Genomic DNA, 14,868 nt, shown 5'->3' on the forward strand with positions numbered 1-14,868 from the left:
TGTTACATCCAATTTGTCTACCATTTGACGGTATAATTTCGCATCGTCAGCAAACAGATATATTTTGGACGCTATTTTGTCCGGCATTGTATTGATGTATATCAAAAACAGTACTGGGCCGAGTACTGAACCCTGGGGTATCCCACTTTTTACTGGTTGCCATGAGGATCTTGAATCGTTGATTACCACTCTCTGTTGTCGTCCCGAAAGAAAGTCTGTTATCCAGTTCAAGGTTTTTCCAGTTACTCCATACTGTCTAAGAACTCCGATTAGTCTTTTGTGTGGTACCGAATCGAAGGCTTTTTTGAAGTCCAATTATATCACGTCGACATTTTCATGTTTGTCCATTGCCCTGGTGAAGTCATCAATTACTTTCAGGAGTTGTAAGTTCAGTGAACCTCCAGATCGAAAACCGTATTGTGCATTTGTTATTAGCCCTTTTTCATTGAATTGATCCATTAAATGCCTTCGAACAAACTTTTCGAATATCTTGCAACATATTGATGTTAAACTGATTGGTCTGTAGTTATCTGCCATCGATTTTTCACCTTTTTTAAATATTGCAGAAATGTTAGCCAACTTCCAGTCTTCGGGTAATTTGTTTGTCTCCCAAGAGGTTTGGAAAATAATCAAAAAAGGTTTTAAGATTCAAGAGTAGCGAAATTCCCTTGTAGTTAGAATAGTTAGCTCGGTCGCCTTTTTTGAAGATGGGCGTGATCACAGCTGTTTTCTAATCTGCTGGGATCTCCGCTTAGTCCAGATGACCTTTATCAGTTCGGTGAGCTTCTAGAGCAGTGTGGGTCCTCCTTCTTTGAAAAATTCTGGGGGGGTATTGTCAATTCCTCCGGCCTTGTCTGCTTTCAGTTTGTCTATTGCATTGCGGATTTCTTGCGTGGAGGGCGGTGCCGTATCTAAGCCAGAGAAAAGTTTAGCCGTGCTCATTTCCATGTGAGTTTCCGGTGGTGCGGGTCTGTTGAGCAGTCGTTGCCCAGGTTTCTATCATCTCGTTGCGTCCGTCACGAGCTGCCCCTGTGAGTCTTTGATATTCTCGCTGAGCCCATTGAGTTTACTGGAAAGTTGCTTAGCAATTGAGTGCACCTTTCTTGTGTCACCGGTGTTATCCACGAGGGTCATCGGTTCAGCCAGTGCGTCGTAGAACGCCTTTATGTCCTTTCGGACAAATTTCTCGACTTCTCGTTGTAGGAAGGCTTTTGTAGAACCCTTGCGGGCACGGGCTCTCTTTTCGATCAGTTGGAGGGTCTCAGCATGAACCACGGGTTTTTCTTGCGTTTCGTGGATCATATGGTTTTTGCTGCCGCTGAGTGTATGATGTCCTTCATTTGCGTCCACATTGCGTCCACTTTCACCTTAGCTTCCGCCTTGTCATACAGCTCATGGAGTTTCATTTTATATGCGGTGGAGACTTTGTCCTTGCGGAGGTTGGCGAGGTCATACTTGACGACGCGTAGCTGTTTTGTGTAGGACTTCAGTTTCAGCTGTATGGTGGAGACTACTGGTCTGTGGTCGCTGTCGGACTTGAACTTCGGGATGTTGTCGATGTTTGTTATGGAAGAGCGCCATCGTCTTGAGATGACAATGTGATCAATCTGTTTCCTCGTTTTGTGGTCGTTTGAAGTCCAAGTGTGGAGCGTGTGTCTCTTTTTGCGGAACGTCGTGCTGCTGACTACGAGGTCGTTCAGCAGGGAGAAGTTAGCAAGTCTTTCTCCATTTGAGTTCCGTTGTCCAATTGAGAAGCGCCCGATGTTCTTTTCTTCTCCATCAGCCAGCTGGCCGATTTTGTTGTTGAAGTCACCTCCGATCAGTAGGGCGTCCTTCCGTGGGGCGTTAAGAAAAAGATCGTAGAGAAACACGTAGAACCGATCTTTTGGGCACTGAGGTCTTCGGATAGGACAACTTCCGCTTCAGGTTGAAGTAGTGTCCTGATTTTCCAGGTGGCGAAACGTAGGGGGTGTTTCGCAGGGCTGATGCGGGTTGGAGGTGGTTGGAATGGTTTTGCCGTCTTCGCTTGGTCACCTGGTGCGGCAGTGCCAGGTGTCCCAGTTACCGGTGGGCGCGTAGCTTTTGAATAAGTCTTGTTTCGTGTTGTCACGGTTTCGTAGCTGAGTTCAACAGGGGTCGCTAGCCCTAAACCTCGACCTAACAGGTCGAGGACCGCGCCAGAGCCTCGTTAGTTCAGTAGCCTGAGCTGCTTATCCAGGGGCACCACGTGGAGGTGAGGTTGGCTTGCTCTGGAAATCTGCCCCCTTTTCCGACAATCTTTTCGCATTTTTTTAAAAATATATATATGTTGTCTCGAAAAAAAAAGAAGTTCGGGGTCAGTCTCTTGAAATTGGATGCAGTAGCAAAGAGGGAGTCATTTGGATGGGTCGAAGCCCCGAGGGAAGGGATGGGGGCTCTGTTATGCCCACTGAGTCCATACATAAATCCGTCACTGGTAGTGAAACAAGTTAGTTACGACCAAAATAATCGATGCCAGTGTCCAAAATTTTGAGTTAAAAAGTCCTTTCAACGATAATAAGAAGAATTTGTTGGTCAAAAAGAATGGCACACCTTGACATTATAGTCGAATTCGGGGTCTGCTTTTTACATTCGCAGTCTGTTGTATTGGATTTTTTTTGTCCCGAATTTTGATTATAATCAAATAATTTTTCGGCGACAGGACAATGTACAACATACAAAAGTATACCAATACAAAAAACCTAATTCCATACGATTTTACCAATAGCCCATGCCACCACAGACCATGCCAGTTAAATTCTCCCAAACATGATTATAGTTAAATTGTGATATATATTATTAAGGATTGGTGCATATCTTTATATCGCAATTGAAAAAAGTACCAATTCAGCTACCTCAATTAGTTTGAGATGCAATATAGAGATAGTGCTAAATTAAAACCCTTCTTTCTAGGTATAAAATTTAGTTTTTCAACCTGTTATTGAAATATGTGATATGATATTTGAGACACAACGCAGATATATATCATTACAAAGATAGCATCAATACAAAGAACAACAGTGTGACAGATTTATTCAACGGATGTATATCTTGGATGCATATCAATTTTCGCTTCCTTCACGTGCATCCTTGACAATGGAATCATTAAGACAATGCGGCGGCAGGCATCATGCTATCAACTAACGCCATTAAAGGCTGGCATAACGGCGTTACGTCGCTTTTCCAGGGCAGCCACCGATCGACTCATAAGTTTTTGGAAAAATTGAGCTTGACCCTTTCAACCAGAAGTTCATTTTTCGAAAGCAAGGTGCGTCACTTCTAATCAAATTCATTAAAAAAACCGAGAAAAAGTCCGGATAATAACTAACACATACAAAATCTCAGATAAAGTAAATTAAGCTCAAGTGCTGGCACCTTTGATCCTCTTCTAGATTTCAGTTTGTCAAACTTTTGGCATCAGTTTCTTAAATTGTTGGCATTTTGATGCATTTTAAATTAATTTTAAAACCCATAGTTTTTAGCTTTATGGTCATAGCAGAGGCACCGTTTGTGGGAGAAGAAATAGATATTTTTACAGATTGCATAGATTTTGAAAAAAAAAACAATTTCTCCCTTCTTTGAAGTTTGTGCCCAAATCTCCCAAAATATATTCCAGAAACCTCGAAGAGCAATCTTAAATGTCAGGAACTTGGCTGAAATGAGTTTTGTTTGCTCTAAAATTAAATTGGTATACGGTGATTCCAAACTCAGGGCAAAATAAAAAGTAAATTGATGTTATAATTGCATGATGAGATAAAAGTTTATGCAGATTGCTTAAAAATTTAAATACGTCGCTGGTTAATACCAATACCTTTTGATTTTTTGTGTTTTTTTTGCTTAAGGAATTTTTATCTATTGCTTTTTCATTTGTTTTTTCAACGACATGCAGAATATTGGAGGTACACAGGCATATTCTGCTACATTTTTCTGCAATAGTGATAGGTCATTTTCTCAATATTTTAAAACAAAATGGTGACAAAACAATGTTAAAAAAGTTTTTTATTGTGTTGAAAAACTTTGTTTTTCTGTCGACTTTGAAGGTTAATCATTTCTATTACTTTTTTTACTACGTCAATTAAGTTGAACGCAAACAGAGAGCAATGACGTAAAGAACACAATGAAGCTTAGTTTAATATTTTTATTTTTGAATGGACACTTTCATTCACTTTGTTTCAAAAACGTATCTCTTCGAAACAGAAAAAGTAAAATAAATTGTTCAACAACTTATTAATTTTTTTTCATTGATTTTCGCTTGTTATTCAATGCAGTTATCGTATGCATTGTTAGTTTGATTTTAAAAACTATGTTTTGCTGTTTGAAATCCAACCAAGTTGACGACGAGCGCATCGCTCACAGGTCATCCAGGCGTCGCCGAGGTTCCGGAGGAAGCATCAGCATCAATATCGGTCATGGCCATGACCCTTATTATGGACATCGAGGCCATTGGCGTGGCAATCACCATCACCATCATCACCATCATCACAGACCTGAATCGGAGACTGAGCCCGAACCCGGACCGGAACCAGAACCTGAACCTGAACAGGAACCCGAGCCGGAACCGGAGCCGGAGCCGGAACCCGAGCCGGAGCCGGAGCCGGAACCGGAACCCGAGCCGGAGCCGGAACCGGAACCGGAACCGGAACCTGAAGAATAGTGTCTGTAAGAAATAATGAAGTGTAAATATTTTCGGTTTCGTATCTGGGTTAATGCAAACACTTAATATTCCTGAATTGTACAATAATCGTCTTGTTTAGAGAAAAGGCTAAGTTAAGACAGTTTATCCACAAAGGAAAAAACCAACATACGAGCTATTCAGTTCTTCACGGAGAATAACCGCTGGTGTGTCCCAGGTTCTAATCTAAATGTAGTTTTTTGGTCATTTTTCAGGGCTGGGTAATGTTGCCTCACCCTCAAGCAACGAGAACGAGTCATGGTGGGTCTCGAATATCCGACCTCTCGATTGAGAGGCGGAGACGTAATCCCTTCACCTACGCTCCCCTGATTAGTCTTAAGTGCAAGTTGGGTGGGCTAGGAGTAAAGAAGCTTTGAACTAAACTTCAAAACGCTAGTGAGGTTACAGCTTTCATTATTAGTCATTTGAAAATCACGGCTTTTTTCTTCGACTATAAAGTGAATCACTTTTACCGAATCTTACGATTACCCCAGCCGAGGCACGTTCAGATTTTTTAAGCTTGTTTTCCTGTCATTTAAATTTTTTTCAATTGTTTCTCTGGAAACTATATCTTGCAGAAAGCAAAAAATGATGTTCAAAAAACTACCAAAAACTGAAAAATTAATTGTATTTCAGAAGAAATTTACTGATGAAAAAAATGAAATCAGTTAAAAATTCTTTATAATTGATTATATAAGACTAAAGTTGCCAACGCTGTGATTAGAAAAGAGATAACAAAAAAATTTGGAAACATCATCTCATCATCAAGAACGAGAAATTTTTTTGCGAAGTAAAAATAATCAGAAAATTTTTCTCAACCTGAGTTTACCGGCATTTTTTTTTCGTAATTTAAATCGAAACTTTCTCTAAAAAAGTTTTTTTTTCTAATACTTATAGCCCTGAAATATCGAACAAGGAGCAAAAACAAAGTAAAAAATAGACCGAGAAGAAGAAAAGAAGGAAAAGAAGAGAGAGAGAGAGAGAGAGAGAGAGAGCGAGAGAGAGAGCGAGAGAGAGAGAGACAAAGAGAGAGAGAGAGAGAGAGAGAGAGAGAGAGAGCAGGAGAAGAGAATTGCGTGATTAACTAAATGACCAGACTTTCAAAAACTTTCGAATACTCAGTTCATATCAATGGGGAATGGCATTTTTCCTTTTAACCAACTTACAATTTGTTGCCAGTGAATGTTGTGTTCACATATTTAGATTAATTTGAACATGGGAGTTTGATTAATTCATCCATGGCAATTACAATCCGTTTTCTTATTTCAACTTGAAAGACCACTCGCTGGATCATAAAACTGGGGCAACGAAAACTCACCGGGAAAACAGGAAAACCGTTGTTATTTGTTGATAACTTACGACTAATACGAGAAAAGAGTTTAAATAATTAATTTCTACCACTACGAGTTTGGCCAAACTGAAACTTTTTGGCTTCATGTAAAACCTCTTAAATAAACAAAATCTTTGACATTTTTTCACATCCGAGCGAGCATTGCATATTTTAAACAAATGAACAACATTAGCGTGAAAGCAAAATAATAACCAAGGAGGAAATATGCAGTTCCCTTCAAAGTATTTTCAACTAATCTCAATAAGTAATGGCGTACTTGCAGTATATTATGAATTTTTGATTGTTACACATAAATAATAATAGACAATTTTTGTCTCGGCGAAAAGAAAAGACAATTTATGCAGATACATTTCGTGCTATTAACGCAGCGTCAGCAGAAGTTTAAACTGTTTTAGAAATCGTTTTGAAATGAATCAAGGCATCCATTTTGGTTCATTAATACTTTGCTAGTTTTTTTTTTTTTTTTTACTTTATACTTTGCATATCGTAAGTGTGTGTGTGTGCGTGTGTGTGTGAGGGGGGGATTGGAGGTGATGGTGATTTGCATATTTTTTCAATTCTTTTTTCCAAAACTACATCAGTTTTTTAAAAGCGAACACGATGCCATAGATCTTAGAATGCAGTCAGAATTTTCGGGCTTGGACTCGATACGAGCATTTTTATTTCCTCAAACTTTTCAGTAGGGAGCTCTTACTACTAGAGGTAAAGCTAATGCGAAACGAAACTATTTGGCATTTCTTATAGTTTGTGCGCGCTAAATCTCCATAGGATGAATTTAAAACCGAAAAACCAATAATAAATTCGTATTCTCGGCAATACAAAGTTCATCGGCAAGATTGATAATTTTCATCCAAAATTTGCTGTAAAACAAGTTCATAAATTAACCAATAATCAGCTCCAATAAACAAATTGGCGCAAACTAGCCACAAGAACCGGTCGGTAATGTCCTTGAGACAAATTGCTCTTTTTGGCGGTCAGCGTTAATCAAGGCTGAACCGAATTAGAACCAAAAACAGTTCAAATAGGATAAAACCTCTTTTTTAGTATATTGATACATGGGCAGGTGAGGGACTCGAACGTACGTCAACTGTCATGTCTATATAGTCGGCTTTACTTTAGCTTAGGCCGCTCGGCCAACTGTGTTTGTTTATGCTTTTATTTTCTGTTTTATATATGCGTTGCAACATAGTTTGTTAAATTGATGCAGGATTGAATGCGATATCCAACTTTATCCAAAACCTCTGAATTTCAACAAGCATGCAACGGGATTAACTTCTTGCGTAGGGGTAAATAACTACTACCTTTTCTTTCAAATGACCTCAATATCAAATTGGGCAAGGTAGCAAAAAATGTTTTTGTAAAAAACTATTTCAAGAAATGGACTTTTGCTAAGGCCACACCGGTTTGTCTATACTAAATAGAGTGTACTAGAAAAGTTTTTGCAGGGAAACTTTTTTGCACCATTTTTTTTAATTGAAAGATTAATTTTAGTATTAGCAAGGTCTTTTCGAAGAAAGATTCCAAAAAGATCAAAACCTTGTTTTTCCAACATTCATAACTGTTTTTTCATAAAAATTAGGCTATAGCTGAATTTGCCGGGAAATTTTTTTGACTTTAGTCTCCGATTGAAAATCAAATCTTTTAAAATCGAGAAGAATGAAAGCTTCCGAAAAACGTTCACAAAAGAAACAAACTTGACTTTTTCTATTGCGGTCATATACTTCTACAAAATATATCCGGCAAAAGCCACAATCGTTTTGTTCGATTGACCTGCCAGTCTGAGAGTTAACAAGAAAGTTGAGGATAAATGTCAACTAGTTTTCAAAAATCAATCAATAGTTCAATACTTCGAGTTTTCTGAAAGCCATATTTTTTTCTATAAAAACAGATGGTAACCACAAATGGAAAATCGCAACCAGCAGTTTTTTTGATTAAATCCAAATTTTTAGTTTTATTTATGGGGGGGGGGAGATTTTCGAGAAAAGTCGAAGAGCTTCAAAAACGGTTAAAAAAATATAGTTAGAGACTTTTTCGAGTGACCTGATTTTTCGGGTAAAAAGCTCATGCAGGTAAGTTTCTCACAAATTGGTTTGTCCAGTGAACCCAAACCCTCAAATTTGCCAAGTTAATTGTTGAAATTTTTTTTAGATTAAAAAAAAACGGTAAAAAGGAGGGCAAATTTTGTTGCGTCAAACATTTGGTTGCAGTCAATTTACAAAAAGGAAGTTTCCAAAATTAGTTGAACCCAAACTCTCAGAAATATATTTGTTTCTGATAAAAGTCATAGAAGACTATCTTTGTTTGTTGTTCTTTAACAGTTCAGCCATCAAAATTCACAAACGAAAAATGTCTATAAACATGCTCCTGAAATGCTCCTTGTAATCACTATGATTTTTTCATAAAAAATTTAGCGTCAGCGAGAGTGTTAGAGGCAGAAAGACCCCTGCTCATAGTCCCCCATGCTAACTAAAAAAGCATACAACCGGAAAAATTACTTTTGTGTTTTAAAATTCCGTTTGCTGGAGGGGAGAGGGGAGCCTATAGACTTCGGAATGAAGCAAGCAGGATATGTTTTATCTGTATATGTATTGGGCCATCAATTACGCATAACACTAATGAATAGATACAGAATGAGTGGCAAAAACGTGACTTCCAAAATCCCTCCGTTTCTTCGACATTAATTCAGAAACAACCAGATTCGATGCGTTGTACTTATTGGAAATTCTAATCATTATTTTAGTGTTTCTTGCTTACCATCAGAGTTATATGGATTTTCCCTCGTTCTACAATGCAATCTTGCTTTTATTTTGTTCAAATTCAACAAGGGATTGAATAAGGGGGGGATAAATTGCTTAAGAAAAAGTATAAAAAAGTTGAGGTTTTTTTCAGTTTTTTTCCTCTAAAATATACATCAAATTTTTTGTATTTCAAAGTTGTCAAAAAACTCGTCTTTTTTCAAGTTGATGTTGAACAACAAAAGTTTGACTAGTAAATTTCATAAATCTGTTTTTGCGGCTGTTTTTTTATGAACAGTATGGAATGTAACAAAAATTTTTTTAGCTGCTTTGATAAAGCGATAGGAGTAAGATGATGTAAAACCGTAAGGTTTCTCGCAGACTGATCATCTTATCAAGTCAAATTACTCAGGTATGGTGTGCGGCCAGCAAGCAGACAATCTACCTGTATTTCATACCCGTCAGTAAGCAGGCAAAATGTTCATTACTCAAATCTAAATGCTCGAAAAAACTAACAAGTGTGATGTTAAAAAATTCGTTCAAAACAGAAAAAAATCACGGTTCTTTTCCACTTCCCCCTATTTGAATTTCAGTTTTGAAAAACTAGTTTTACGCTGTAATAAGGTGATCAAATTCAGGAGCGGATACAGATTTTTTTCGGGAGGGGGGGAGAACAGATTTTCAAAAAAATTCAAAAATTTTGTCGACCCTTATTTTTTGGTCGATCAAATTGGTTTTCCGAGCTCTCTCAAAATAAAAAAAGACTGTGTTTTGGCCAAGTTGTTTTTTTGCCGCAGGCAAAGTTTTTGAAAAAACAGGTCAAAAAAAGCGTTTTTTGGCCCTTTTTGGATAATTTTTTTTCGGCGCGCGCTCCCTCCTCAAACTTAATGTTTTGGCGCCAAAGGCGCCATCAGAAAAAAAGAAAACATTTAGGGTCCATCAACCAAAAATGGATATCTCAAAATAGTACAAGGTGGGTACGTGATTGTTGTCATCAACGCTACAATAATTGAATCCGCCATCTCGGGGATCCGGAAATTGATACTCAGACTCCGGCTGGTAGAAGGCGGTTCCACCACTGGTTAATGGAAAGTTCGAATTCGTGGAAGATTCGGAATGTATTGAGTGTTATTTTAGATTATTATTTTAGATCTGGGTTGCAAATTATTTCTGATATTGGTTTTATCTACATCCAATTGACTAGTCGAGACAGATATCGCCGGTTCGAAAAATTGGTTAACTGGGTTAACGCAGAACTGTTTAAAACCAGTAGCAATCGGTGACGGTTCGGTTTTATGTGCAGACTGAATTTCTTCGGTTGTTTTGTTTATCCAGCTTTCTGTCCTTTTACTTCCGGCAAGACTCTCCTCGGGCAAGTCTATCGATCTTTACTTCACTTTCATGTCTTCAAAAATCGCATTTTCAGTTAGGGTACCTTCGGCCAATTTAACTCCGTTTTCTTCAGCCAACTCTTCCAGTTCTAATAGATTTTTCTGCTATTTCAAGCAAAATTTAGCTTCATTTTATCGTTCTATTTCTTCACGGCGCAAGTTTGTAATTCTCAGCTCTCAACTTCTTTCGCTGGAAGTCACTGACGCAGACAAGTACTTAGAAGATTCTACCTGGCTTTTGTGTGATGTGCTTGCAGAGATTCGTGATTTAAAACTTTCAAAGTGGCTGAGGGTCTGTTTGGTGTCAAGATACTGTCGGGTTTTAGTTAGCATTTCATCGTTTTTGTGGTTTAAAAGCTCTAACAAATTATCCAAGGCTGCTTTGTCGGATTGTCGTGAGGTTAAAAAGAGGAATTTTCCGAGCATTCTTTACAACTTTGAAGCTATTTTTTGATTTTAACAGTGCGGTCTTTCCTTTCAATGGCCTCAAGTATGCACTCATGGTTTATATCAATTTCTTTTCCAAGCTTGGTTCGTACGCCATTGCAGGCGGAGACGAGGAAACGTTCGCTGTAAGCGATGACGGGTCGGCAGCCATCGTACAGCAAGTGACTACTCTGCGCGTCAGACAACCCCTGGGAGCGAAACCCGAGGTAAGAAATTAGCACAGTATAATCAACTCGGAAAAAATTCTGACTGAACGGAAAAATTGCTATGAGCCACTTTATCTGGCCTACTAACCTAACGTTAACAAATAAAGATGCTAGCACCTCGATAAATTTAATTTCAAATAAATTAAAGTAAATTCAATTGACAAGATAAACGAAAAATTATATTCGTTTAAAGTTTATGCAAAGACTTTGAATTAAAATGGACAACTTGTTTCAATGGGACCTTCTGGGCGGCCAGTTTAGTTTGCTTCCTTTTGAAAGCTTTTCGTTGATTTTAACCATTTTTCTTTTTTCGTTTGACTTTTTCAACAATGCTTTTCAAACTTTGGATGCGTCGTAGAATAATGGTTAAAGTTTTTAATTCGAGAGGAGAAATTTGACGCAAAATTTTATATTGATTTTGAAAGGTTTTGTCTTATGCATTTTTTCGAGAAACAATATGGTTTAGAATTGAAATAGTTAAGGGGCAGACTCCTGTAAAACGGGGAGAATATTGTCTGTGCCCTCTCGGTGAAAATGTTTAATAGTCGATTTAATTGCAAAGCGGTCAAACCTTGAAAGTTGTTGCTTATATGCTTACTTATAGAATTTTTGATTAATTCATGCCACAAAACAATATCATACCGGAAAGCTAACTGTGGGTTGTTGTGTAAAATATTTTGCACTGTTTTCTTTTGATTTTTTGCGAAATAGTTTAAAGAAAGTCCTTTTATAGCTAAAAAACTTCTTTGCAATCTTTCTCTCAGCTTTCGGGATTGAGCTTGTATTGCATAAAAACGAGAGTTTGCTCCTAAGAAAAAAATCATTATAGTTGTGGAGAACGCTATATTAAGTTATTTTATGGTAAATATTAGAATCTCAGAAAAACTAATTTATGACAAGGTCTTTGGGTGAACTGTACGATTACGCCTATGTGTGCACAGTACTGTACACCCAAAGATTACGGGCTAATGTGGTTCGTGTACGGACTGAAACGTAAACGGGCGCGAACGGAAGCGGACAAGTTGAATGTACTGAAAATCAGACAACCCCTAGGAGCAAAACCCGATGTAAGAAATCAATCCAAACCAGCACACACAACTACGGCGAAGAACGGGTAGTGACATTGGGAGAACGTTTTTTGGGTCGATATGCGACGTTTTGCTATCGGATCGATCAAAAAGCTATACTAGTAAGTATGGTCGAGTTGAGTGAACTGCTATAAGTTTCAGACAACCCCTAAGAGTAAAACCCGAGGTATGAAATCGGCTGAAGCAACTCACTCAACAAAAGGAAAATCGGGGCGGGGGCAACAATGTTTGATGTTTTAGAACATAAATATCCAATAATTTGGTGTCTTACTTCGTTATGAGCAAAAAAGTTGAAGTTTGGGTCGAAACTTTTCTTAGGTTTTCAAAAATTTTTCTGCTTCCCATAAAATTTAGTTATGAAAACCCTTTAGCCGTTTATTCTAGGTTTTTTATTTTTTTTTCAGGTTATTTTCAGGTTATGTAAGTATTCGAGAATAAGGGTAGGTTTTGGTTCGGTATGTCCTCAAAATTCATTGTACAAAAGTTTACAGCAATAAAATGGGACTAAAAGTTAACGCTCTTTTCAATTTTTTTGACTGTTTTTCTTTTCTTGGAAACTTTGATCTCCGATGTCAGTCAGCGTCTAGTTGTTGAGGCCTTTGTCCGGATTTCAACTCTGTTTTCCTGACAATCACTTCTCACTGGAGACGTATGTTGACATAGAAGAAAAGTCCTGTGACTACTCTAGAGCTCAAACTAGTTCCAGGGTTGCCACACTTTTCCTGGGGTTTTTGATGGTAGAGCGTTGGAAAGAATAACGTAACTCCAAGATAACGTAAAAACTTACTCTATTAATTTTGTTTGGGAAAACTCTAAATTTTTCTCAATATTCACCCCTTTTTTTGACAAAATTTTCTTTTTTCACCCAGCAAGTAGTCCTTTTTCCGCTAAAATTGCCTTTTTCCACGACTATTCCCGAGTCGCGGCACCAAAATATTACTTAAATAAAAGAGTTGTCGGGAAAAACTCAAAATAACATTTGAATTCAGAGTTTACAGAAGATTTGGTAACATTTTTTTCACCATAATTCGAACAATTGTTTTTCATCCACAAACTTTCACAATTATTTAGCAACTGCGGAATATGGGCATTTGAACAACTATCTTCAAAGTGAGCATTTTGTGAACAATTCAATATATCATAACTTATTGCAATAAGTTGAGGCTAAACAGCGGCCAATAAACAAATTAATGCAAAAACCGAAACAAAAATTAATTTAGTTCAAATTTTATTTCCTAAGGTTAAAGGGTTTTTTTAGTGTTAAGTAAAATTGTTGCTAAAAATTGACCCAAAAATTCTATATGAAATGACAACATTATAAAACAGACCCATAGTTAGCCGCGCTAACAGGGTCCATCAGCCAAAAACGGATATCTCAAAATAGTACAAAGGAGGTACCCTTTGGGTCGGCAATTGGTCGAATCCCTAAAAGGTGTCCGCTCCCCCCTCCCACATGTTTGAAACACCCACCTGCAAATCATCTTATATAAACTTGGTTCCAAATTAGAATTTTCAGCCAATCACACTCGACCTTCTTACACGCAGAGCTGCGCAAGTTTAATCCGAACTAAATGCTCTGGTAGAAGAACTGATGGTGGCAATGACGTGGTAAAGATTGAAATTAGTTGAGATTAGACATAACCAATTGCAAAGTTCAGTTACATAAGACTGGCCGGGATTAGTACGAAACTTTCCAATTCCATTTAGAGAGTGTAATTTCACATGCAATTATGGCTAGCTCTGTAATTTTTGTTAATATGAACGGATCAACCATACAATTTACCCCGCCCTAAGTGACTAACCGTAGACACGTATTAAATTTGAAATTAATTCTGTATAATGCATCGGTTTCAAAAAAACGCGCACATAAAATTGGTGTCTAAATTTTTGGTTTTTTTCCAGTTCCCCCTTTATGATTTTTCTGAAATTTGATATATGGAAATCAATTTAAAATGAAGTTTTTTTTTTACTATAAACTGCCTTATAACGTGTCAGCGTGAACAAGTGAACATATTTTTACAACTTTTGTTACATGCAAAATGCCGTTTGAACAGTTTTTAAGCAACTTTTTTTTCGTAAGGAGATGGGAAACTGGAAAAGAGCCCAATTTTATGTGGAATTGCATTTGAATGCTGTTATTAACCTGAGCTAATGTATTTTTGATCAACTTTCTCTAAACAAAAATTTTCTCTAAACAATTTCATTTTTAAATCTAGGGTATACTCAAAGTTATTCTCTGAATAATCGATATTTTCTCTCCCCTAAATCAATTTAAAGGGAGAAGTATACGGTTGATCCTTATGATTAAAATTTATGAAAAGTGTTAGATCAGTTCACCGTCAAACTGTCATTATTTTATTTCTAAAAATAAATGAATTTTTAAAGCTCGATTCTAAGTTGGGTTAAGTGGAGAAAACGCCTTATAGATAAAAACTAAAAAATAATAATTGCTTGCTGGTCTCTTTGATTGTAGTAATAGCCCGGGTTGACCTCCATACAACGAGAATGCTAATCATACAGTTGCATACATCAAATGTATGGAAAAACGCTTGTCATACAGTTTTCGTACAATTTCGAAAAATGGTTGAAAAGAGATATGAAGTAACTTCTGCGGCTGATAAATTCTAATAAAACAGTGTGGTGATGGAAAGTAATTTAGAAATTGAGCCGAAGTTTTTTCGATTTTTTTCAACCGTTTATCGAATTTTGTACTCAAACAAACATTTTTTGAGTGCATAACGTAGTCCTGGATATAATTATGTTGGATTTCTTTCCTTTTTGTTTAGTATTTTTTTTTCAAAAACGCTGAAAGCTCATTTTTGTTTTGTATGGAATGTTTATGCATGACTTGATCATAGTCTAATAATTTAAAAAATTCAAATTTAAAAAATAATCATCGTTGAAAATTTTTGCCAACATTGAAAAGTTTGTTGCATTCTTTATATCATTTGTGAAAGACA

General features: G+C 37.1%; 2 protein-coding genes across 2 annotated transcripts in view; both read right to left on the reverse strand.

The window, feature by feature from the left end:
- The window catches only part of LOC134840603 (uncharacterized), a 476,174-nt gene that overhangs the window by 45,265 nt on the left and 416,041 nt on the right, over positions 1 to 14,868 (reverse strand). The window lies entirely within an intron of this gene.
- LOC134840007 (craniofacial development protein 2-like) lies at positions 1,299 to 2,579 on the reverse strand. The gene is made up of 2 exons (XM_063855633.1): positions 2,572 to 2,579; positions 1,299 to 1,899 (listed from the first exon to the last, which is right to left on the reverse strand). The coding sequence occupies exons 1-2, from the start codon at positions 2,577 to 2,579 to the stop codon at positions 1,299 to 1,301; spliced, it is 609 nt and encodes a 202-aa protein (XP_063711703.1).

This window comes from Symsagittifera roscoffensis, chromosome 2, assembly GCF_963678635.1.
Source record: "Symsagittifera roscoffensis chromosome 2, txSymRosc1.1, whole genome shotgun sequence".
Classification (NCBI taxonomy): domain Eukaryota; kingdom Metazoa; phylum Xenacoelomorpha; order Acoela; family Convolutidae; genus Symsagittifera; species Symsagittifera roscoffensis.